This window comes from Panthera leo, chromosome E3, assembly GCF_018350215.1.
Source record: "Panthera leo isolate Ple1 chromosome E3, P.leo_Ple1_pat1.1, whole genome shotgun sequence".
Lineage (NCBI taxonomy): Eukaryota > Metazoa > Chordata > Mammalia > Carnivora > Felidae > Panthera > Panthera leo.
The window spans coordinates 39,020,003-39,045,910 of NC_056694.1; the positions used below are offsets into that span (position 1 = coordinate 39,020,003).

General features: G+C 50.4%; 1 protein-coding gene across 7 annotated transcripts in view; it reads right to left on the reverse strand.

Annotated features, from left to right (window-relative positions):
- PDPK1 (3-phosphoinositide dependent protein kinase 1) overlaps positions 1 to 25,908 on the reverse strand; it is a 74,828-nt gene that overhangs the window by 18,295 nt on the left and 30,625 nt on the right. For 4 of the 7 annotated variants that reach the window (XM_042922022.1, XM_042922023.1, XM_042922018.1 and 1 more), the window contains 6 exons: positions 20,234 to 20,500; positions 16,174 to 16,216; positions 15,767 to 15,904; positions 12,566 to 12,710; positions 11,466 to 11,563; positions 1,256 to 1,331 (listed from right to left, as the gene is read on the reverse strand). In XM_042922022.1, coding sequence (XP_042777956.1) covers positions 1,256 to 1,331; positions 11,466 to 11,563; positions 12,566 to 12,710; positions 15,767 to 15,904; positions 16,174 to 16,216; positions 20,234 to 20,443 — 710 coding nt within the window. In that variant the 5' untranslated portion in view covers positions 20,444 to 20,500. Of the gene's footprint in view, positions 1 to 1,255; positions 1,332 to 11,465; positions 11,564 to 12,565; positions 12,711 to 15,766; positions 15,905 to 16,173; positions 16,217 to 20,233; positions 20,501 to 22,586; positions 22,656 to 23,297; positions 23,438 to 25,908 lie in introns of those variants that run through there. The other 3 variants (XM_042922019.1, XM_042922021.1, XM_042922017.1) reach the window with 3 other exon arrangements.

A 25,908-nucleotide genomic window follows, 5' to 3' on the forward strand; every position in this document is an offset into this window, starting at 1 on the left:
TCTCCCGGTAGAACCCAGAGACCTTCCCCCATTGGCACTGAAGGGCTGCTCCATCCTAAGTGCCCCAAATCGAGGACAAGCTAGTCCTCAGGCAGCAGCGACCTCGGCTTTGAGAACCTGGCCACCAGCATCCACCACCCAGAGGGTTCCTCAGCCTCTGCGCGGGGGACACCAGGGGCCGACTCATTCTTGCTGTGGGGCCATCACCGCACCGCACCGCACCGCACGATGCTGGGGAGCGTCCACCCACCGGACGCCACTAGCACCGCTTCCCCGCTCCTGCCAAGCTGTGACACGGAACCGTCCAGACACGGTCAAACACGCTCCAGGGGGCAGAACCGCCTCAGCTAAGAGGCTCTGCCCTACATGGGGTAAAAGCTCAGAATGTGCTGACTGAATTAAAACAAAAACAAAGAACCGGGAGACTGCTAAGACGCCCACCGGCAGCATGTGAGCCCTGGGGCTCCGCCCCTCGAGAGTTCTTAACAAGCGGTCACGCTCAGAAACACAGGGCCGCCCCCAGAACCACTCACCCCTCTGCCGCCTCTGACAGTGCCATCTTTCTAGCAAAGGGGCCCCTCGTGGCCGTTACGGGACCCTGACGGCGTGGCCGCAGTGAGGATCCAGGGAGAAGCTGCAGCCACACAACCTATCGTCTGGAAGTGCTCTCCAAACTGAGACCCCAGACGCCACTGCCGCCTCAGGCCCACCCAAGATAGCCCCCCAGCTTCTCCCTGCTCCTGACCAACGGCACCCCACCCCCTCTCTCCCACTGCACCTCTGCTCCTTGTGAGCAGAGCCTCACTCGTGCACTTCTGATACTCAAAACTCAAGCCCCTGCCGGGCCCGACCCAGTTCTGAGCACTGGGGAGGGATGGCTCACGCTGGCTGTGCCCCGGCCAGGAAACCGCCTCCCCCACGCGATGCCTTCTGGGCCTCTTCCCACGGTCCGCAGGGTAAGGCCAGTGGCGGCACTAAGGACCCCAAGGCTCAGGGACACAGCTAGGAATGTGGACCTCCCGGCCCCACTCTCCCCCACTGAATAGTTGCTTCTGAAGGAACAAGATCAAATATCAGAGCGTAAAGCAACAATGGTCCCGGGAAGTGTATCGTGTAACAATAAAGCAGCACAGAGGTTGGTTATCAAAGGCCATAAAAGGCACTCTCTTAACTAATTAACTTTATATGAAAAAACATACGTTAATAGCCACTGTAGAGAAAAGAGAATATTCTGGATCAGATGAAAGCGGGTTACCTTTTACAGGCCGATTTCTCTGTGAGCAGCTCTGGAGACACATACTGGGCTGTTCCTACAAACGAGTTGGCCCTGGCTGATGAGAGGAGGGAAAAGGGAGAAAGGTCACGCTGAGACACAAAGCATTTGTCATCGACGCTGCACCCTGGACGTTCATCCATCAGGATGTCGTGGTTCACGTGGGCCTAAGTGGGGATCTGTCCCAGTACTGGCCCCCTGGTCACGTGGAATCAGACTAAACGGTCCCAAGAGCCTACTTGTCCAGGGCCCTCCCCTCGAACCCCCTTGTTGGACTCTCCGTCCAAGGCCGGCTCAAAGGTCACTTGCTCTGTGACAGCAGCCCTGGCCACCAGGGCAGCCCCTCCAGACCACCGTGGCGCACGTTCTCTGGGCACCTCTCACTGACCCAGCGGTGTCAGCTGGCAGCGTCTCGAAGAGAGAAGGCTTGTCCGTTTGGTCCACGAATGGTGCCTCAAACAGACCCAGGCACACGGCAGGCACAGATGGGACACACGTACACGTGGGAAAGGACTGGTCCCCTGAAGGCCACAGGCCTCCTTAACCAACAGCTCAGGGAAGCTAGGGGCTGCAGGTGGAATAAGACCTGGGAGTCCCGGCCAGGGAAGCTTCTCGATACCCCACTGCTGCCAGTACTGCCTCTAGGACTGTGCAACACAAGGATCACCAGGTTCGCCCACAGACTCAGAGGCTCAGTGGCAGCAGGAGCCTCTAGACCCGCTCACCACCAAACAGGAGGTCCCAATACCTGTGTCACCCCAGTGGCTCCCAAGGACCTCGGGGGCTCATCAGCAGCTGAGCAGCCCTGACCAAGCAGCGCCGAGGGCGCAAGTCTGCCCGCGCCACCACATTGCTCCGGAGGCACCCCCACGGGGTGTCCTCTGACATCGGAGACCGTGCGGCCACTCGGCCTTTCCCCGTGACCAACGGACACAGGACCGGGATTCCTGCACGAGAGGTGCCCACCGTCTGAGAGCAAAACGCTTCCCTCAGGAGCGCATGCAATGCTGCAACCCTTCCAACGGTTCCCTGGAGATGCCCCACCTCACCTGCCGTCGCCTGCTTTGCCACCACCTCCCACACTGGCCCCACATCAACGGCACTCTGTACCCAGCACTGGACGGCTGCTGGCAAGGCCGTGGTGCTGCTCGGACAGGCCCAGGGAGGAGACCACCTTTCCCTGCAGCACGTTCCAGCACGGCCCCGTCTCCTAGCCCGGCACCCCAGAGCAGACAAGAGACAGAACACCACAGTCAAACATCATTTTGTTCTGGACAAATAAGCTGTGTGACCTAGCCTGACCCCTCTGCAGATCAAGCAGTTCTTTTTCTCAGTATCTTCAGTGATCCACACCAGAAAGTATTTGTCCCTAAGGACACATCTCCCTGAACCAACCTGAGAGGTAAAACCTCACACCAACACACCTACCACCAAATGGTCTCTAGTCTGCCAGGCCCCTTCTGAAACCAGGTGACACACAGAGCGGTGACCACCCCGTGCAGGGTCCTGCTGGGTGGGCTTACTGATGAGGGCCCCAAGTGCTCTACTCGGGGTTGTCACATGGGGACATGTGGGCCCCCAAGGGATGTCTGGCAATGTCTGGAGACATTTCTGGCAGACACCACAGGGGAGAGGGAAGTCGGGGGCTACTGTCACCTAATGGCCAGATGCCAGGGGTGCAGCTAAGCACCCACAGAGCACCAAAAAGCAGGAATCCTCCAGCCCCCAAAGAGCCCAGATCTTGAGTGCCCTCTGTACAGCCTCACTGGGACCGCACCCTCCTATCCTCCAAAAACACAGACCAAGATAGAGCAGGAGCAGCCAGCTAGGTTCTGGAACATTCTAGAGCAGGGGGAGCTGGGGAAGGAAGATCAGCTGAAAGTGCCTTCGTCTTTCTTTCTCAAAATCGCCTACTCTGCTTTATGTTCGGTCCAGGGGAAGCAACCTTCTTCTTCTGCACTGACCACGAGGCTCTGTACTGGGCACCTCAGCCTGGTCCTGACACAGAAGTGATTGGGGGTTACAACTACCTGGGACAAAACACAACAGACCTATGTTTGGCGTGTCTACAAAATTCTTGACGGTATATGGCTATAAGCAACACAATACCCGAATTAAAATGCAAAAAGAAACCAGGGCCCCTGGCCACACCAATGCAGCATATGGTCATCTGGACTGAGAGGCTCATTGGTCATGGTGGCCATCATATCCTGCTCACCATCCCTGGGGCTGCCTCAGAGCTGGAGGCGCTTGCCATGGGGGACTTCCTGACTGTTGGTCCAAAGGCCTCCAAGGGCAGACGCCCAGGAGGAAGACAGACAAAGCCAATGTGCTGGCTCTTCCCCATTTATCCTCATATATGGCCCCCGTCCTCCCGAGTACTGAAGCCCTAGAGCCAGCAGGAGCCCCAGAGGGAGGAGAGGAGAGTGTGAGAGCCTACCTGAAGCTGGTCCTCCTGCCTCACCCTTATCCCACCAAAGTGGTTCCCCTGGGCCCTGGACCCCCTCACCTGCCCCACCTCCACCCGGGGGGCAGAGGGGCTCACGGTCCCATCGAGGAGACCCAGCCCTGTTGCTTCCTCGGCCCTGCTCTCTGTAACTGGTCCCCTCATTAAGTTGTTTTCCTGTAGAGACGCTGCAGCCACATTTGCATCCTGCCAGGACCCCAAGAGATACTGCCAAGAACAGTGAGGTGATTCACATGAGGAAAAAAAAGAAACTGAGAACCAAAACCAAATGAATCCATTCAATGGTGCAATGAATCAAAGAAACGCAAACGAACACACAAAAGCCTATCAGATCAGCAGAGGCACAAAAGGAAATACACAGTGTTGGCAAGGATTTGAGGAGACACACACTCACCGTGCTACCGGTGGCGATACGGAATGGTGTAATTTTCAGGGGAGCAATTTTCCAATAAGCATCAAAATCCAGAGAGCACAGGCTTGCGCTCTGACCCAGCAGTTCCACTCCTGGCACCCGAGCCTCAGGACGGATCCGGCAGTGACAGCAGGACCACACGCAACGCAATGGCCCTGGGAACCCTGCCTGGTACTTCACTGCCTCTCGTGTGCTCCCATCCTGCATAGGAGTCGTGTGCGGCTTCTGTCATTTGTCTTTTGTTAATGCTGCTATTGAAAAGTTCTGGAAATGTATTTTTGTATGGAAAGATGTCTGTTATGCATAATTAACTAAATTAAATCCAGCTATCAAAACAGTACATAGTGGGGCACCTGCGTGGCTCAGTCGTTTAAGCGTCCATCCCGCTCTTGATTTTGGCTCAGGTCATGACCTTAACAGTTTGTGAGTTCCAGCCCCGAACGTTTAGAGACGTTTGTGCCTCTAAATAGCTACATGATGCCCAAAATAAAGTCTAAAAGGGTCTACACCATCCCCACCCCCGCCCATGGCTAGGCTTCAAACAGTGACTCGTGATGTAATTAGGACTGTGTTGCTGTTTTACAGTCTCTGGGCCTGGGTCTGCTGGTCTCCCGTGACACCTGCTGCTCCCTATTACCAGGAGCCTGTGCCCATCTTCTTGAAGGCGGGACTCCAAGTCCCTGGGGAGGTGTGAAATCACCCCCTTGGAAAGGAGCTCTCCTCTAGTCCTGAGATGAAGGAGGCCTCTGGCATACGGAAAAGAACAGGACTGCCCTCAGAAAAACGTTTGAAAGGCATACAATAAAATAGGACTATAAATGACCAAAGTGTCAAAATACTGGGGTAGTGAAAGCGTGCCACAATGATGCCAGGCTCTCTGTATCAGCGCGGTAGGTCATGAGGCCCATCAGGTCTAACAACGCAGGAACTCGGAAGCAGCGAGGAACACACACAACAGAGCAAGACTCTGTGACAATCTGTTGCCCACCTTCGTAATTAAAGGAAACATTCAATTTCACTGAAAGGTTGGTGAAAATCAGCCACTTTCTCCTCCCCAGCTTCACGAGAGCCGACTTCCGTGTGTGACACGAGGGGAAGAGCCCCCAAGAGAGCATGAGAAGCGCAGAGAGAATCTGGTTACCTCCCCCAGAGGCTCAGAGATTAACCGAAGGCCAAACTGCTCCACCTATTGGAAAACCAGGCCCAGAAACCCACCGTTAGTCAGAATGCTGCCTATTCCACACCACTAACCCACTAAAAGTGGGCCACAGGGTCAGGGTAAAGAAGAGGGTCTTGAGCTGTGCTGCTGTCTCCACCCTGAAAGTGATTCAAGCAAAGTGACCAGCATCCCAGGCCGTGAAACACTCTGGCCACCACCTCGGACTCGGACGTGCCTGTGAGGGAGGACAAGCCCCAGGGAGTGCTCCTGAGGTCAGAGGACACCCACCCTCTCTGCAAAGCTGAGAGTGCAGAACTGCAGTGTCTTACTCATAAGCCCCCAAGTGAAGCAAGCAGACACACTCCCCAAAAGAGGCTTCCCTCTTGGACAAAAGATGAGCAAACTGAATACAGCAACACATCAACAGGAGTACGCACCACGACCGAGTGCCATTTATCCCAGGAATGCAAGGGTGGATCAACATACAAAATTCACTCAGGGGCGCCTGGGGGGCTCAGTCAGTTGAGCGTCTGACCTCGGCTCAGGTCATGATCTCGCAGTTCACAATTTCGAGCCCTGCATCGGGCTCTGTGCTGACAGCTCAGAGCCTGGAGCCTGTTTCAGATTCTGTGTCTCCCTCTCTCTCTGTCTTCTCCCACTCACACTCTGTCTCTGTCTCTCTCTCAAAAATAAATAAAAACACTAAAAAAAAAACCAAAAAAACCCAATATAGTACATATCATTAGAATAAAGAACAAAATCCACATGATATCTCAGTAGATTCAGAAAAAACATCTAATAAAAATCCAACATTCCTTCATGACAAAAATACATCACAAAGTAAGAAGAGAAAGGAACCTCCTGAACCTGGTCAAGGCATCTATCATCAGCCTGGATGGTCAAAGACTGAAGCTTCTCCCGGAAGATCAGGAACAAGACAAGGATGGTCAATTCCATTCGACATCGTCCTGGAAGTTCTGCCAGGCCCGCCAGGCAACAAGAGATAAAAGGCATCCGGAGTGGAAAGGAAAAAGTAAAAAGTATCTCGAATCACAGACGGCCTGATCTATGTAGAAAGTTCTGAGAATTCACTACAAAACAGTTACAACTAACAGATCCAGCCAGGCTGCAGGACACAAGGTGAGAGCACAAAAGCAAATGTATTTCTACACGCTTGCAACGAACAATGTGAAAGTAAAATTCGGAAAACAATTCCACTTACGATAGACTCCAAAATAAAATACTTGGGAATAAATTTACTAAAAAAAGGAAGAAAGCTTGACACCAAAAACTAAGACAGACTTTGGAAAGAAATTACAAGACCTAAATGGAAAGACGCCCCCCACGCCGACCCCACCCTGACCCCAGCCGGCGTCCACTCAGCACGACGCGTCCTACTCCATCGATGCTAGCTAGTGTGGACCAGAACTCCACTCCTCTTTAAGACGAATCCTGTTTACCCGTGTGCACGCCGGGCACCTGAGTTGTCTCCACTGTCTGGCTATCGTAAATAAAGCTGCTAGGAGCACTCCTGTACAGCGCTTCTGTGGACACGTCTCCACAGCGCTCAGATACATCTGCGAGAAGAACTGCTCACTTACAAGGGACGACGCTTAACGTTCTGAGGAACTGCCAGCCTTTTTTCAAAGTGACCGTACCATTTGACATTCCCACCTGCGCAGCACAGGGTTTCCATTCCTCCACGCCCCTGCTAACGCCTGATATCGTCTGTCCTATTTCTTTTTAATGCTTACCCTTGAGAGAGCGCCCCAGCATGTGTGCGCATGAGCGAGGGGGGTGGAGGGGGAAGGGATCCAAAGCGGGCTCTACGCTGACAGAAAGGAGCCTGAAGGGCGATGGGCTCACTCGAACTCACAAACCTCACAAACCGGACCAAAGTGACCAAACTGAACCGTGAGATCATGACCTGAGCCACCCAGGTGCCTCATTGTCTCTCCTTTTGATCACAGCCATCCTAGAAGATGTGAAGTGGTATTCAGTGTGGTTTTCATTTGCATTTCCCTAATGACACTTAGCACCTTTTCATGTGTTTATTGGCCATTTGCTTTGTCTTCTTTGGAGAAATGTCTATTCAGACCCTTTGCCTGCTTCTACATTTTTAATGTATTTTCTTTTTCTCTTTTAAAGTTTATTTACTTATTTTGAGAGGAGAGTGCGAGCAGGGGAGGGGCAGAGAGAGAATCCCAAGCAGGCTCCACTCTGTCAGCGTGGGGCCCAACACGGGGGTCAAACTCCTGAAACCATGAGACTACAACCTGAGCTGAAACCAAGAGTCGGACGCTCAAACAACTGAGCCACCCAGGGGCCCCAATTTCATTTTACTTCTTGTCTTATGAGTTCTTCAGGCACTCTGGGCTAAGTCCCTTACCACATACATGTTTTTTGGTTTTTTTATTTTTTATTTTTTTTTAATGTTTATTTATTTTTGAGACAGAGAGAGACAGAGCATGAACGGGGGAGGGGCAGAGAGAGAGGGAGACACAGAATCGGAAGCAGGCTCCAGGCTCCGAGCCGTCAGCCCAGAGCCCGACGCGGGGCTCAAACTCACAGACCGCGAGATCGTGACCTGAGCTGAAGTCGGATGCTTAACCGACTGAGCCACCCGGGCGCCCCACCACATACATGTTTTGAAAATGTTTTTTCCTGCTTCGCTTTCTGAATGGCATCATGGCACAAGTTTCCCAACTGGATTCAGTCTATGTTCCTTGTGCTGCCCGTGCTCCGGATACCGTATCTAAGAAAGCGCTCCCTGCCTAACTCATGGTCATGGAGATTTACGCTATGCCTCCTCTCAGAGTCTCAGCTTCTAGATTCTACATTCAAGTTCACTTCAGAGCTAACTTTTGTGTATTATGGTGTGAGGTAGGGGTAAATCATGTTTTGGGGGGTGCTTGGGTGGCTCAGTCGGTGAAGCGTCCGACTTCGTCTTAGGTCACGATCTCACACTTCGTGGGTTCAAGCCCCACACTGGGCTCTATCCTGACAGCTCAGAGCCCGGAGCCTGCTTCAGATTCTGTGTCTCCTTCTCTCTCTGCCCCTCCCCTGCTTGTGCTCGCTTGTGCTGCACTCGCTCTCTCAAAAATAAACATTTAAAAAATTTAAGTAAAACAAAACAAATCAAAAACTCCATGTATCATAGCTATGACTAAACAAATACCAATGTTGAGAAGACCAGAGTAAACCATTTCTTGATGTTAAGAGTTATATATGCTGGTATAAGTATAGGGACTTGACTTTCCCCTCTATCATGTGAACTCTTCTTTTGTGGTGGGTGGGGCTGTCCTGCCCACACTACAGTGGGGGAGAGGCAGAAATGCTGGGGCAGGTTCTAGAGTCCACAGCACACCAGGTGGGGGGGATTTGATGCTGCTCTGAGGGTCTGGATGATGGCCCTCTACAGAAGGTACTGCTGGAGTGAGTGACAGAAGTGACTTCGGCTCTGTAGCCTCCCCCTCCAACCTGCCTCTGGTCATCTCCCACTGCACACCTGCCAGACCTCCCCTCCTGTTTGGCGAGTGGAACCTCCATACCTGGCCGCATACCAGAAAGGCCTACACAGCTCACGACATGAGTTTCTAGACACAAACCCCAAGTCCAAACCTCTATGGCATCCCAAACTCCCCAAGTCTCTACCAAAGACAGCAAAAGCCAGTGACACAGCCACACACAAGGGGCTTGCTCTGCATGATTAAGTTGCCTCTGCCCAGACATGTCTGTGGGAGCTTGGTTAGAAGTCACAAGTCCTCTGTGCCATAAAGTCCTCATCAATCCCACATACCCTCAACAGCTGCCCTGCTGTTTCCTATCCTGCTCCTTACAGTCACAAGGCTACTAGGATGCCACAGGAAGCAATAAGGGAGAGACAGAGGGACAACCCACTAGGACAGAGGTCTGTGAAGAGACAACCTGCCTCTTCTAGGAGGGTAGAACGTGCTCACAGGACAGTTAAGGAACCTGGGCCGTGTCTCCACCAACGCACGCTCTCTGGAAGCCTAAGATGTTTTATGGAAATCATCTCTGCACAAAGGTTTAAAAAAAAAAGCTAATGCAAGAATAAATTCTAAGAGCCTGAACCACTTGAAACAGAAAGCGAGAGCAAGTCACTAAAACCAATCATTCACATAGTTACACGTTTTCCCTTCCTCTAGAAGGGTGGGAAAAAGCCAACTCATCTATACATACAAGAAACTGTCCCTGGTTTACAACGTAAGGACGTCTACACTTCTACTCCCAGAAAGAAGAAATGCAGGCTTATTTCTCCAATGCATTTAAATTCATCCCATTTTTTAAAATGGCTATAAGGTACCAGGACTAGCTTGTGCCAAATATCAGGTTGTGAGGCAAATGGACACAGAGGAGAAACAGCACAGACCCCGAGGTGGCTGGCTCCCAAGGCTGACGGGGGAGCCCCATGGCGGACGGTGACTTGTCTCATGGGAAGTGACACATGACGGGACAAGGACGTTTGGGGCCATGGCAGTTCCTGCTTGGCTCGTGTGTGTCATGGGCCACGCCTACGGTCATGGGTTATACCACGTCCACAAAACACGACCGCCGGCCGACACAATGTTCCTGTGCAACAGCAACGAGTAAGGTGGATCAAGGTTTTGGGGCATCTCACAAGCGCCCAGAGAACCTCTCCGAGGTGGGAAGGAGGGAGAGGGAGCTGCAAAAAGAAGCTGAGTGGCACCAGGACTAAAATTTGTCAAGACACAAGAGTATCTTCCTCGATCACAAGTTCTGTTTCAGCCCCAAAAGGGTGGCGCTTTAAGATTCTCAAAGAAGGTCCCAAATCCGAGAGGCAGTCTTGGCGATTCAATGAGAGTCTGCGCAAACATCAAGGCACTGACAGGATCTTCCCAACAGAGAGTCTGAAAACGTGGGGCTGCAAAAACACCAGGAAAGGAAACAGAAGGCACCCTGTGGGACAGAACCTACCCAGGCCCAGGCAGGCGCAGTCAGGAGGAGGGGACCCCAGACATCAGCCCAGCAGCTGCCCTACGTGTGGTCGCCAAGCAGGCCTCAGTCCGACCTGAGACGGAGCAGACCTGCCTGGCTGAGCTGCAGGGCTCCTCGGAAGCCGAGCTGCTCGCGCTGGGGCCTGGAGCTCACAGCTCCCCTCCTCCACAGGAGGGCCGCTGCAGCAAAGCGGAGGTTTCCATCTGAATCCCCCTTCCGCCAACGACCCCAGCAGTCGCACCTGCTCTGGCCGCTCCCCAGCCCGTCCATCACGGCCCTCTCACGGGTCCCCACAGGGCCTGGCAGAGCTGAGCACACTGCCCTAGCCTCTCGGGCCAGGGTGGCTCTGTCAGTTACACTTGTCCTGACTCAAGGTTCATTTTCAAGGTCCCTGATTAATTTCAAGGTCCCCACTGGCTAGCTAAGACACTCAAGGCCCACTGTACTGTCAGCAACTCGTCTTCAGGTGATGGAGTGGTCACAATACGTAACCCGGCACCGGGAATCACCCTGAACAAACAGTGAGCGGGATGGCTTGCAATTGTAAATGTGCACTTGACTAGCAGCTTCAAAATCAGCCCCTACTCGTTCTTTGAGTTCGTAGAACCTCACCATCATCGGGGTGCCTGGGCCACCACTGGCAGCTACACAGAGGAGATGGGAAGACAGGCAGATGGCGGGCACTGGGACGGAGACCGTGCTCTCACAGTTACAAGCCACAGTGCCACGGGAAGAGCCGGGAGCTGATCCCACCGACTCCACACCCCTGCTCAGAAGACCAGGAACAAAGCACCCTGGCATCTTCTAGGACTCGGAGTGGTGAGCCCCAGTGGACACCTGCAGGTGCTCACAAAGGCCTGGGACGACAACATGCAGAGTGGCTGGCAACCCAGCACCCCCTACTCAAGGCCAGGCAGACCAACCGCAGGCCTAGAAACCTAGTCGCCTCCCCGCCCCAGTCCAGACCAGACAAAACCGCCCAGACCTCCAGCGAGAGCCACCACGTGAGGCAGGGCCTTCCCATGTGAAAGCTTCAGCAACTATCTTACAACAGCACAGGTGTTACAAACATGTCACTAACAATGAAGACAGTACAACACAACACATTTCTAAGAAGTTGTTTTCGATCTCAAGCACTGAGCCAGGACCTGCTGGAAACAGAGCACTCACACACCTTGTTTACTCTCCGGGGATAAGACTTTCGCGGTTCCAAAATCTGTGATCTGGATGTGCATGTCTTCATTTAACAAAATGTTTTCCGGTTTCAGGTCCCTGTGAAAGCAGATTTTTTACACTTGAGGTGAAATATTTAAACAGTTACGCTCTTAGACACTTTACAATTTTTCACTGAAAACAAAATGGACTGATTAACGCTTATAACCTTTATGGACCGACAACCAAGAATGCGAGTCTTTTTAAAAAGTTCACAATGGGGGCGCCTGGGTGGCTCAGTCGGTTGAGCATCGGCTTCGGCTCAGGTCACGATCTCACGGTCCGTGAGTTCGAGCCCCGTGTCGGGCTCTGTGCTGACAGCTCAGAGCCTGGAGCCTGTTTCGGATTCTGTGTCTCCCTCTCTCTCTGACCCTCCCCCATTCATGCTCTGTCTCTCTCTGTCTCAAAAATAAATAAAAAAAACGTTAAAAAAAAAAAAAATTAAAAAAAAAAAAAAAGTTCACAATGAACAAATATTAACTGCACTTAATGAGTACCTTCAAATTACATCACTTCAAAAGTACATCTATCATTTTCAATAAACTTTTTATTAAAGTGTAACCCATCATTTTTAGCCCATAAAAGGAAGATCTTTGAAACCTACTGTGGTCATCATTTCACAATATATTTTAGTCAACCATCCTGTTGTACACCTTTGATTTACACAGTGACGAATGTTGTTCGTTATTTCTCAATGAAACCAGAAAAAAGAGTTAAAATGATAAATCCTGTTAGATGTCTTTTACCACAATAGAAAAACGATCAGTAACCACAACAAAAAGAGCTCGTATGAACGCTTTTAATTTGACAATGTCAGAAAGTCATGGAAAATAAGATCAGAAATAAGTACGCACAAAAGCTATCAGGCAGGAAATAAAAGCACCCGGTCAGGATGGCTGGGAAGGCCACCCACCCACCCAGCAAAGACATCTGACCAACATCACCTGGGAAGTCTCATCAACTTCTTAAATCTCACAAGGAGGCCTCCCACCACTCCAGAAAATAAAGCAGAGCTGACCCTGGGGCCTGGGGAACAAAGCCCACAGGCCCCTGGCATGGTACCTGTGAATGATGCCCTTGCCATGCAAGTACTCCAGAGCCGACACCATCTCGGCCGTGTAAAACCGGGTGCACGTCTCATCGAATGAGCCAATTTTGCGAATGTATTTAAGTAGTTCTCCATTTTTGGCATAACTAAGACCAAAGTCTAAATATCACGTAGTTAAGGAAGAGTGCAAAAGTCATTCTTTTAAACTAACCTTATAGCCCAATAGGAATTTCTTAAGTTTCATTTATTTACTTGGGGACGGGGGAGGGGCAGAGAGAGAGAGACAGAATCCCAAGCAGGCTCCACATTCAGCGTGGAGCCTGACTCAGGGCTCGATCTCATGACTGCGAGATTGCAACCTGAGCCGAAATCAAGAGTCAGATGCTTTACCAACCAAACCACCCAGGCGCCCTAGAATATTTTTCATTAAGGAAAACTGAAGGTACCTGTGTCTTAAGACAGCTGTCCCTCTTCAAGTCGGACCATGGCATGATCATACACACAGCTGCTGGGTGTGACAGGAATCCCTCGCCCCAGCTCCACGAACAGGCCCCAGCATGGGTTTCTCCCCAAGAACACAAAGACACCCATCCCTCATTCCGACTGCCACTTCTGGACCCCACCATCTCCACAAAACACCCACGGGCTCAGTGAAGGGAAGCCACCAGAGACGGCAGACAGAGCCCGTGGCACAAATGCCTCTTTGCAGCCAGGGGAAAGGGCCCTCTGTCATAACAGAGCCTCCAAACCTGCATCACGACAGGCACACACTTACTGGGCACCCGCTGCTTTCCACGGTGTGCTAAGAGTCAACTCATGTAACGGTTTCTCAAATGCAAGCTCCTTTCCACATATAAAGCAATGTGTTTCATAAAGAAATGCCACTTTCAGAGTGCTGGGGACAGGGGTGACACCCCTAAACGAACCAACAGAAAGCCCTCTCCCCACCGCAGCAGCCCTTTGGTACTAGACCAGGTCACTGCTCCCCTGAAGACGGAACCACTGGGAAGAGCCCAGTGTGCATGTGTGTCCTGCCTGGACAGCCTCACCTCTCTCTCTTGAAACCCCCACCTCACCCCCAGAACAACCTGCACAGGAGCCAAACCACAGGTCGGGCCCGAGCCCCAGGTACTGGACCAGTCGGCAGCATCTGGTCTGGCTGCCAAGCACCCCTACCCCAGAAACCCTGGGGCCCCGGGGGGTCCGCCTCTCCGCTCACTGGCAACACCCCACGTGCCACTCTCTGTGTGGGGGTGACTTGGGCTCAGGCCTCGGAACTCTCCCCTGCTGAGCACGCTGTGGGGGGCCGACCAGCCCGCCGACACCCCTCCCACCCCCCTCCGACCCTCAGTTTGTGAGCTGCCCTGACTCTTCGCGGAGCTCTGCCGGCAGCCGCCCAGCAGCAGCCGGCACCTACGGATGCGTCGAAGGCCAACGCCACGCACACTCCCAGCCTAGCCTCTCCCTCAGACTCTTCCGGCTCACCTACAGCAACCCTGCGCACCCCGACTCTGAGGCCTCACGCCCGGAAGCCACCCTGACCGCACTGCCCCTCGCCCGGCTCACCTGCAAAAACCTTCACAGTGCAGCGCCGGCCACGGTCACGGCAAACGGCTGCTCTGCTCTAGCCTCTCCAGGCTCCCCGCAAACTTGGAAGAAAATCTGTGATTCTCGCCAGGCCTCTGAGGGAGGAGGAGCTGCCCCTGCCCAGCCTTTTCACCCTACCTGCACAGACACGCTCCTGCCCTTGCTCCGCCCGGGACTCGGGCCAAAGTCCATGGGTCCCCTCAGACCAGCAGGCTACAAAAGCAGCACCTTCCGGCGCCCTCTCACCGGGCCCTTACTACCTTTGTTCCCTCAACACATACCACATGGGCGCCCATCATCAGCGTGTGCTAACTCCTGCGCAGAATGCAAGCTCCGGGAGCGCTTCCCTTCTTGACCGGCATAACCCCATCACCTGGCACTCAACAAGAACTTCTCAACAAAAGGACAAGTTCAGCTGACAGTTGAAGGAGCCAGAAAATGGTGTCGAAGGGAGACAGGGATAGAGCAAAGCTTCAACCCAGAAGAGTCTGTGTAGAAAGAAGAAAGGGGAAAGCCCGGGGCAGGGGGTGTGTGTGGGGGGGAACGGAACAGCCAAGCCCTCACATGGACCAGCTTTAGCGCCAGGCAGCTGAGGAGACCGGAGGGCAGGAGGGAAAGAGCTAATGTCAAGACTGAGGTTTAAGCCCGAACAAGTCCTGAAGCAACTACATTTGACAGCCTCCTTCTCAGTGGAACAGAAGCCAAGAGCATCTGCTGGGACTGAGGACAAGAGTCACTGGGACACATAGGGGCCGAGGAAGTTCTGGTTGGGAAAAACTACAGGAAAAGTCCATGGAGTGAGGAGAAACTGGCCAGCCAGACCCCATGATGGGCAGACCCTGGGACAAGCTAGACAACACAGTCGTGCCCCCCCCCCCCCACCATGGTGCCCTACCTCCCTGCTCCCTAAGCAGAGGTAAAAGAAGGGGGAAAGAAAAACATTGCCCCAGGGGTTAGAGAAGTCAGGGAGCAGGAAAGGCCCTGAGAGGAAACAATCAGCAGGGTGTGACAGCCCTGCCTGAGAGCCAGAGGCACTGGGGGATCAGAGCCATCCACAGGCCACAGCAGACTGGGGAGGGTCCATGGGGAGGGGGAGAGGAGAAGGCCTGGGGAGGGGAAAGAGTTTGGGTCCCTGCGGTTACTCCCTGGACTTCGCATTTGGGGGTTAAGCCTGGTAAAGACGTGCATTCCAAACAAACCCCACAGCCCTGGGCCAAAGAGAGCAGTGAGGGGCCCTGGATGTCCGAGATCCTTCTTCCTCTCTCTCACTTCCCTGCCTTGAGAAGAGACTTGACGGAATTCCAAGGAATAAGGGAATGCCTTTGAATAAATATCTAGCAACCACAGGGTTAAAACAGTAACAATCCTTTCGATACAAAGCTTATCAACAAAAAAACCTCAAAAAAGTTTGTGCTGATCTCCCTTGAAGTACATTCCACTTCAGTGAACGTCAGCGATCCCAGGGGCTCCCACAGCAAAGTGATGTGAATTCATTTGTACTTAGAATATGCCACCCTTGCTTGTCCTGTCCAGGGAGGGACGACTTGTGAAAATACACACTGGGGTCATGACTCCAAAATAGCACGGGGTCACTGGTGCAATTTCAGGTGCGACTGTTCAAAGGATACACAGCTTTTCATCATCCTGAAATGTGAAGTAAAGTTTAACAAAGAACGGGTGATCCAGGCGTGACATCACGTCTCTCTCTCTGGTTACATACGGGACCTTGTTCTCTTTGATAATGTGACGTTTCTCTAGAATTTTAACTTAAAGTAAGAGAGAAGCAAGTTATTACAATTGATAGTGGTGAAAACAAAACAAAACACCACACTAGAAACAAAACTCATAAAGGTAACTGGAACAAATTGAAGTTTTTCACAGAACATACCCACCGGCTCCGTGGTCTCTAAGACCACAAGTGCCTGACCCTGAAATGAGCACAGAACCTCCAGGCACTGGGCAGCCAGGTGGCCATGTGCCTGCAGGCACCCCGCCCTGCATCCCAGATGCGCGGCCCACTGGACTTAGTACTTACTAGCGTATTCCCTTGAGGTTGCCAGTTCTCGGGCCAGGACAACCTGGTTTCGGAAGAAAAGGGGAAAGAGGAGAGAAAAATCACTCAATGAACCAGGGCAGTGAGTCTCACAAGTCACCCTGCAGCCGACAGAATGGGCTAACATGCCCCCACCATGAAATTACATTGAAATATTTGAAATTACATTAAAACATATCTGGTCCTGTGCTAACAAATACAATGGATGTTAACAACAAGGTGAATATGTTCTAATAAACAGCAAACGCATATATCAATCAACTGCTTTCAGAAGGTTCTTGATCAGCTGCTAAGTTCCCCTAGTGCCATGAAGTACACATTCAGGAACATCTTAGACTAATGTAACCCTCACAAATAGTAGAAAGCAGCAGCAAATAATACCTCTAGAAGTGAGTCCTGGGAATTCCCTTAAAAAATAATTTTAAGAGGGGCACCTGCATAGCTCAGTCAGTTAAGCATCCGACTTTGGCTAAGGTCAGGATCTCGTGGTTCATGAGTTCAAGCCCTGCGTTGGGCTCTGTGCTGACAGTTCAGAGCCTGGAGCCTGCTTCGGATTCTGTGTCTCCCTCTCTCTCTCTGCCCCTCCCCCATTCGCACTCTCTCTCTGTCACTCAAAAATGAATGTAAAAAAAAGTTTTTTAAACAATTTAAAGAATGTATTCTCAGTATATGTTCATTGTTCATTCTGCCCTGAATTTGGGCTTTTTCAAGTAACTGTTATCATACATTTCTCTTGATGCCCCTCTCAGGTACTGTAAACACTATCCTACCATCAAGGGCACAGGAAGCTAAACCACGAGTGGCCCACAGGGAGCGTCTCCTGGAAGGGTACAGTCACACCCCAGGCTGGGTTCTCTCAGTAGCACACCTAAGTCTTGTACTCAACCACCACTTCAGGGCAGAGAACCAAGAGGGCACAGCGTAACGTGGAAAAGATAGTTCTACACAAGCAGCCTCTGAGCACAACCTGGGCACCAACTCCCACAGGCCCAGCGAGGCCTGTCTGCCGGGAAGCTGAGGCAGCCTCCACCCACCCCGGCCAGCTGAGGCAGGTGCCCCTAAGAGGCCTGCACAGAGACATGGCCCGAGGCCCAGAGAGCAGAGGGAAACCTGCCCAAATCCTGGGAGAAACTCAGGAGGCCGTGGGCCGGAATCGTCCTACAGTATTCTCCGGCAGACGCACCAGAAGTGATGCTGGGAGAGCACTGCGTGAAACGCCCTGCAGTTATTAAGGAGAACAGGGTTAGATTGTACGTGCTCAAGTGCAAAGATCTCAAAGATCTTTCTGGAGGAATGTACCTGTGTGGACTGTTCTCAGGCACTGGGGGTTGGGGAGGGGCTGGGGAAAGACCCCTCTCCTTATGTTATGTGTTCATGAAATGTTAAATCTCTTCACAGGAGCATGTCCTAGCTACCTAGTAGAAAAGAGCAAGAAGAAACTATTAGTACTAACACTTAATGGGACCCTTTCTGAAGGAGCTATTTATGAAATCCTTCTGTTGTGTGAATTCAACATTTCACATGCAGGCCTCCTTATGGGCACAAGGCAGGAAGTATCCCTCTTCCAGAGAACAAGGCATGACGCATGCCCCCACGGCCCTCCGGGCTGACAGCAGGGCTAATCTGGACGTCAAGATCATCCCCAGGGGGCCAGGCAGCAGCAGGCCAGGCCTCTCTACTCTCCAGGGCCAGGCTCGGCCAAGAGCAGACCCTGCCCAGCCTGGGAACTGCCCCTTGTCCTCCACCCTCCCCTGGAAATCTAATTTTAAGAGGTCTCTATTTCAGGAGTGATGAGGAATACCTGAGGGTAGCACATATAATTTGAGAGCCAGGCTACAGGACTCCCAACAGTGCCAGGAAGGAGCCTCCAGCTCATGGTGCTCTTCTCTGGCACCTCCCTGGCACAGGGGTTCAAAAGGCACAGGGGTGACAAGAAGTACAGCTGGGGCTCTTCAACAGCAGGAGTGCGTCACCCAGAATGGACGGTGCCCACTTTTACCCACCATGGAAACCCACGGACCAAGGGGAATTTCACAGGTAAGGCTTCATTTATTAGTCAAGATAAATGTCCATGAAGTAAAACTGAGAAAAGGAGAGAATGCTTCTTCTTTTACTGGACTATTTTAAGTAACCATGCAGAACACCCAAGGTTCTTTTCAAAATAGTTTCTTCTTTCTGAGAGGATCTGTGAGTACCAGAACTACTGGCAACTATGCTCAGAGTTAAAGATTTTTATCATGAGGGCACAATTCTTTCATAATTTAAACAGAAACTGCCAATAAAAAAATCTAAATTAAAAACATAAGGAGAAGGGTGCCTGGGTGGCTCAGTCGGTTGAGCATCCACTCTTTTCAGCTCAGGTCATGAGCTCACGTTTCATGATACTGAACACAGAGTCTGCTTGGAAAATTCTCTCTCTCTCTCTCTCTCCCTCCCCCCCCCCCGTTTGTCTCTCAAAATACATACATACATACATACATACATACTTTGGAAGGGAGGGGAGGGGAGGGGAGGGGGAAGTGGAGGGGAGGGGGAGAGGGGGGGAAGGGGAAAGGGAAGGGGAAGGGGAGGGGAGGGAGAAAGGGGAGGGGAGGGGGAAGGGGAGGGAAAGGGGAGGGGAGGGGAGGGGGGAGGGGAGGGGGAAGGGGAGGGAAAGGGGAGGGGAGGGGAGGGGGGAGGGGAGGGGAGGGAAGGGGGGAGGGGAGGGGGAGGGGAGGGGAGGGGAGGGGAGGGGAGGGAGGGGAGGGAGGGGGGAGGGGAGGGGGGAGGGGAGGGGGAGGGGAGGGGGGAGGGGAGGGGAAGGGGAGGGGAAGGGGAGGGGAAGGGGAGGGGAGGGGAAGGGGAGGGGAAGGGGAGGGAGGGGAAGGGAAGGGAAGGGGGAAGGGAACCTATAAGGGGAGCAAAAGTTAACATTGATTAAATGAAGCTGGGAACATGGGTGAGCTATAATATTTCATGTTCTTTGTATTTTATAACATTTCATAAATGTCAAAAGACAAAAGGGGAAAAAAAAAAAAAAAGACAAAAGGGAAAACACATTTCACCTGAAGTTTTTTCACAAAGGCCAGGCAAGAAAGCCCTGCCAGCAGGAGGCCGCTGCAGAGCCGCCCTGGCCAGCCCTGGCCATCCGCAGGGCCCTGCTGGGTCCAGGCACTCAGGCCTCCCCCAAGCCTGCACAAGTCCCGTCCCCCCCCCCCCCCCCCCAGGCCTCACCACAGCCACGTGGAGCTGCTACCTCAGCAAAGGGGCTGCTCTGAACCTTCATTCTTTGCTTTAAAAGGAAAAATGCCACAAGACAGGCACAGCTTACTCAGGTAGCAAACAGAGGTACCCAGCATGTGACCTGCTGGTGCTGATTGTGAAAATACTATTGCTGATTGTGAAACTGAGGCCACCAGAATGTGGAGGCTAGCAGGTCCAAAGGCTGCGCCGCTAGCAGCTGTCAAGACTGTGCTGTTTTACACATTGTTTTAAATAAAAGAGAAATAATAAAGGTCACTCAATGTTTCCCAAAAGCTCTGAAGAGACACTGATGCTGACACTTACAAGAGAAAGGGTAGAAAAACTTGGCAGGACCTTGCTAATGGGACACAAGGACACAGGATGTAACTTGTTGATGAATAAATTAGAATCAGAATAAAAATTAGGATAAAAATTAACTGCATTAAAAAAAAAAAAAACCCAAAAAACAAAACAAAAGGGGCGCCTGGGTGGCTCAGTCACTTAGTTGAGCATCCAACTCTTGATTTCAGCTCAGGTCATAATCTTACAGTTGCTGGGCTCAAGCCCTGGAGCCTGCTTGGAAATCTGTCTGCCTGTCTCTCTGCCCCTCCCCACTCACATGCTCTCTCCCCCTCTCGCTCTCAAAAATAAAATAAACATTAAAAGAAAAAAAAATAAAAAAATCGAAAGATACCTTTCAAAGCTTTCATGCACAAAATCACGGCTTAGATATTTTAACCATGTGACCCACTTGGCGTTAGCCAGCCCCCAAATCACCTTCACAACAGGAGCTGAACCCCCGAGGGTGGCATGTACTCACTGTTGAGAAAGAGCCTTCACCAAGAATTTTCCCAAATTTGAAGTCTTCGGGCCGTTTCTTCCGAGGCTGTGGCGGTGGCTGTGTGGTGTGCTGCAGCGAGTTGGCGCTCGATCGGGACTCAGCCGCGGTGCTGTCCATGGTGGAGCCCTGTCTGCTACCACCACTGGGAATGCCAGGGGCCGAGCCGGACTCAGTCTGGGTCCTCACCATTGATGGGGACGGGCAAGAACATAACACCACGCTGGACTGAATAGGAACGGTGTCATACTGGTGGACACAGGAAAAAATGGTAAGACTCCAAGCAGCTCACTTTTTCTAAACATGTGAAGTGACGCGCTGACGTTGTTGAAACACAAATACCGCCAAGTACAGGATAAGCCATCTGAATTCGGCCGCAGGGTTCAGGCCACTGCCCTCCTCTCCCAAGGCCCTTCCCTGCTCAGATCCCAGCCCCCACCCTTGACCTGCATGCCCACCAACCCCACCATCCAGCACCTGTCCACCATCATCCCCCTCCCTCAGGGTGGAGTGAATGTCGAACGACCCCCCGCCACACACACACCACTGAAGCCAGTTGGCCTTCCCATCACTGCCAAGCCTAAACACCTGCAGCCAACCCATCCACAGAGGAAGTCAGTCCAAACTCTCTGACCACAGTGTCCCCATCCCAGAATTCCCTGCCTACTCACCCACCCGCACCTCATACAAGGCTGCATACACAGAAGGCATTCAATCAGGACTTGAACAAATAGACAGCTTTAACACTGCATCCCACAAATGAATAGAATTTTAACCTAGCAGTCCTAGAACATGGAAGCATAACCTCGTGGAAAGAAGAGTCCAAGAACCATCAACTACAAAAAACAATTTACAGTTGATAAAAATAAATATATAAGCTTCTCAAAAATACAGAAGTTGAATAATTGGTTAACAATTTGGAAAATATCTGGGGCACCTCAGTGGCTCAGTTCACTGAGTGTCCCAACTCTTGATTTCAGCTCAGGTCATGATCCCAGGGTTCATAGGATCGAGCCATGTATCAGGCTCTGCACTGGCAGCATGGAGCCTGCTTGAGATTCTCTGTCTCCCTCTCTTTTCTGCCCCTTCCCTGCTCACTCTCCTGCTCTCTCTCTCTCAAAAATAAACATTAAAAAACAAAACACAATTTAGAAAATATCTTATTTTGAGCCCAATTGCACACTCCACACCAAACTTACCTCCAAACCAGTTAAAGTGTTCTGTTTTTAAATTATCTAAACAAATTCAAAAATTTAACAGATTTTAAAAATTATTCAACGTCGGGGCACCTGGATGGTTAAGTGACGGAATCCGTTAAGTGACAGATTTCAGCTCAGGTCATGATCTCTTGGTTCGTGAATTCGAGCCCCACACTGAGCTGTGCTGACAGCTCAGAGACTGGAGCTTGCTTCAGATTCTGTGTCTCTCCCTCTCTCTGCCTCTCCTATGCTCACGCTCTGTCTCTGTCTCTCAATAATAAACGTTAAAATTTTTTTAAAAAATTATTCAATGCAGTCCCTATTAAAATAGTAGGTGGCTTCCTTGCAGAAATTGACAAGCTGATCCTAAAATTCATGTGGCAATTCAAGGAACCCAGAATACCTAAACAATCTCAAAAAAGGAACAATGCTAGATGACCACCTCACACCATCTGATTTCAAAACTTACTACAAAGCTACAGTAATCAAGGCAGCGTGGTCCTGGCACAGGACAGACAGAGATGGATGGGATGGAGTTCAGAAGCATGCCTAGACATCTACAGCCCAGTGATCTTCAACAAGGGTGCCAAGACCCTTCAGTGGGGAAGTACAGACTTTTCAACAAACGGTGCTGGGACATATGCATAGCCACATACAAAAAGAATGAAGCTGAATATCTTTCTTATATCATATACAAAATTAACTCAGATGTGCCAAGATCTACATATAAGAACTGAAAGTATAGAACTCTTATTAGAAGACATACCAGTAAACCTTCCTGACCTTGGCAGTGGTTTCTTAGATATGTGACCAAAAGCACAAGCAACAATAGCAACAAAAGCAGATCAAAGAGACTTCATCAAAATTAAAAACTTTTGTGCTTCAAAAGCACCATCAAGAAAGTGAAAAGACAACTCATAGAATGGAAGGAAATATTTGCAAATCATGTATCTGGTAGGGGCTTGTATCCAGACTACATAAAGAACTCCTACGAATCGATTAAAACGCAACCGCGCGCGCACACACACACACACACACACACACACACACACACACAGTTAACAGATAAGGGATCCAAATAACATTTCTCCAAAAAGATATACAAATGGCCAATAAGCACATGAAAAGATGCTCACCATCATTAGTGATTACGGAAATGCAAATCAAAGACAGAGTGAGATTCCTCTTCATACCCACTAGGGTGGCTAGAATTAAAAAGATCAGAACAAATGTTGGTGAGGATGTGGAGAAATTGGGACCCTCACACACTGCTAGTGGGAATACAAAACGGTGCAGAGAGAAATCTGGCAGACAGTTTGACAGTTCCTCAAAAGGAAACAGGAGCCATATAACCAAGCAATTCCACTCCTAGGCGTGTACTTGAGAGAAATGGAAACCTATGTCCACACAAAACTTGAACAAAAATGTTCACAGCAGCATGATTCTTAACAACCAAAGGTGAAAACAATCCAGATGTTCACCAATGGATAAATGGATGAACAAAATGTAGTCTAGCCATAAAACGGAGTATTGGGGCTTCTGGGTAGCTCAGTTGGTTAAGCATCGGACTTCAGCTCAGGTCATGATCTCTTGGTTCGTGAGTCTGAGCCACAAGATGGGCTCTGCACTGACAGTGTCACTGTCAGTGCAGAGCCTACTTGGAATTTTCTCTCTCCCTCTCCTTCTGCCCCTCCCCTGCTCATGCGTGCTCTCTCTCTAATAAACTTTTTAAAAAATATGGAGTATTACTCAGTCATAAAGAGGAAGAGCTGACACATGCTACAACAAAAATGAACATGAAAACCATGATGCCAAGTGAAAAAGGCCAGACACAAAAGGCCACATACTGTGGGATTCCATTTCCATGAAATGTCCAGAACGAGCATATCCATAGACAGAAAGCAGATAAGTGGTCGTCAGGGATGGCGGGGGGGCAACAGAGAGTGGCTGCTAAAGGCTCTGTGACAAAAACATTCTGGAACTAGGGGCACCTGGGTGGTTCAGTTGGCTGGGCAACCAACTTCAGTTCAGGTCATGATCTTGCAGTTTGTGAGTTTGAGCTCCGCATCGGGCTCTGTGCTGATGGCTTCGGATTCTGTGTCTCCCCCTCTCACTCTGCCCTCTCCCCTGCTCATGCTCTGTGTCTCTCTGTCTCTCAATAATAAATAAACGTTAAAAAAAACCCAAACATTCTGGAACTAGATAGTGATGATGGCTGTGTAACCTTGTGAATACACTAAAACCCACTGAATTATTTAAAAAGGTGATTGTATGGTATATGAATTATATCTCAATAAGTTGTTAAAAACAGTTGTATTACAGGGGCGCCTGGGTGGCTCAGTCGGTTAAACGTCAGACTTCAGCTCAGGTCATGATCTCGCAGTCTGTGAGTTCAAGCCTCGCGTCGGGGTCTGTGCTGACAGCTCGGAGCTTGGAACCTGCTTTGGATTCTGTGTCTTCTTCTCTCTCTGCTCTACTCCCCCACTCATGCTCTATCTCTCTCTCTCTCTCAAAAATAAATAAACGTTAAAAAAAAATTTTAAGCAGTTGTATTACATATGACTGCATTTATTTATACACAAGAACTCATTCAAATCTATTAATCATCAAGACTATTAGTCATCAAATCTACTAATCACCAAGAAAACTCAAGGAACCAAGAGATGTAAATACATGTAGTATTCAAAGACAAATGAAAGCAACCAAAGATAGCACTGTACGTTTTTAATTAGGGGAGAGGTTGGAAGATGAAAAAACAGGTAATAACAATGATTAAATATATTTACAACACACACAAACAGCAAGTGCTAGCCAGGCCAGGCCAAAACAAGAGCACTCCTGTAACTGCAGCTGGCACTAGTGAGCCCACGATGAGGTTATAATGCTTTTGGAAAGCAATTTGGTAATCCAGCAAGAAAGCAATGACAGAACAGCTGTCAATGAGATACAAAGAAATACTAAGGAGAAGGGAGTAAAAATAGTTAAAAACTTAGGTAGGCATTACGAAAGGATTAGAGAGTTTCAGAAAAACAACCAAGTTTACCCACAACCATAAAAAGAATTCTCTTTCTCTGGCTCTAAAGTGTTCTAGCAGTGACATCATTAGCCTCTCCACCACCAGACTGTTGTAGAATACCACAAAACAAACCCAGAGCACCCAGATTTATTTCTAGTAGTACTCCCCGTTAAAAGAACTCAGGACAGCACTTAACTCCATATCTTAGAACAGAAAAAAGAGAATCAATCGATATGGTACTGGAATCTGGGGCGCCTGGGTGGCTCAGTCAGTTAAGCGTCCAACTTTGGCTCAGGTCATGGTCTCGTGGTTTGTGAGTTCAAGCCCCGCGTCGGGCTCTGTGCTGACAGCTCAGAGACTGGAGCCTGCTTCGGATTCTGTGTCTCACTCTCTCTCTCTGCCCCTGCCCTGCTTGTGCTGTCTCAAAAATAAATAAATAAATATAAACATTAAAAAACATATATATGGTACTGGAATCCCTTGCTATGTCTGAAAAGGAGGTCTTCACATGTGTCTGTGGTAGTAAGGTGGGGGGGAAGCTGGCCTGGAGGGACTGTCACTAGCCAAGCTGTGACCCTGTAAACCCTAAAAAGAGATAAGTACAGGAAATCAGAATATTCCCAAACTGGGAAAAAACATGAGCCTGTAAGGATACACACAGGTGATAAGTGTATCAATGCTATAACTATAAAAGCAGGATGCATACGACTGAACACTTAATTTCATATATCTGAATAACTAAGGGAGCAGCGTGGCCATAGAGAGCTCTGTTTCTTGTATTATGTTTGTTCATAAAGGATAGATAAACATTTCCTCTCCTTTTAAACAGCGAAGGGAGACAGGGAACTATGAAGAAGCCACAATCCTAGAGAAAGTACGCCACAGACAGGACGGACAGGTGGGCGCAGTAACCAAGACTTCGCAGCGGATGACAGCTCAGCCACCACAAGAAGAGAGCTGAAGGAGAAGCTCCTTTTGAAATGCACCAAACACATAAAGTCAAAAACCAGACTAGACAGGACGTCCTGCACCCCAGACATAATGAGCACAGATACAGAGAAGGGAAGAGCAGATGGCAAGAAGAGGCAGGAGCCTGGGCAGGCCCCACAGGGCCGCATGAGCCCCTCTCTATGCAGCAGACCAGCCCCAGGAAGGCTGGCTCAGGCCAGGTCAGACACACACACACACACACCAGACCCCAGCTCCCAGACAAGGAGGCCCCATCACCGCCGGGGCTGCACCACAGCAGGGAGGAGGCAGGCTTCTTTCACGTACAGGTCTGTTGAGCATTAGAACTGCAGGCAAGGTGCAGGCCTACCTTAGGATGTTGAAGGTTCAGGTTCGGACCACTGCAGTGGAGCGAATATCACGATAAAGAGATTCAAACTTTTTGGTTTCCCGGTACATATAAAAGTTATAGTTACACTCTACTGGAGACAATA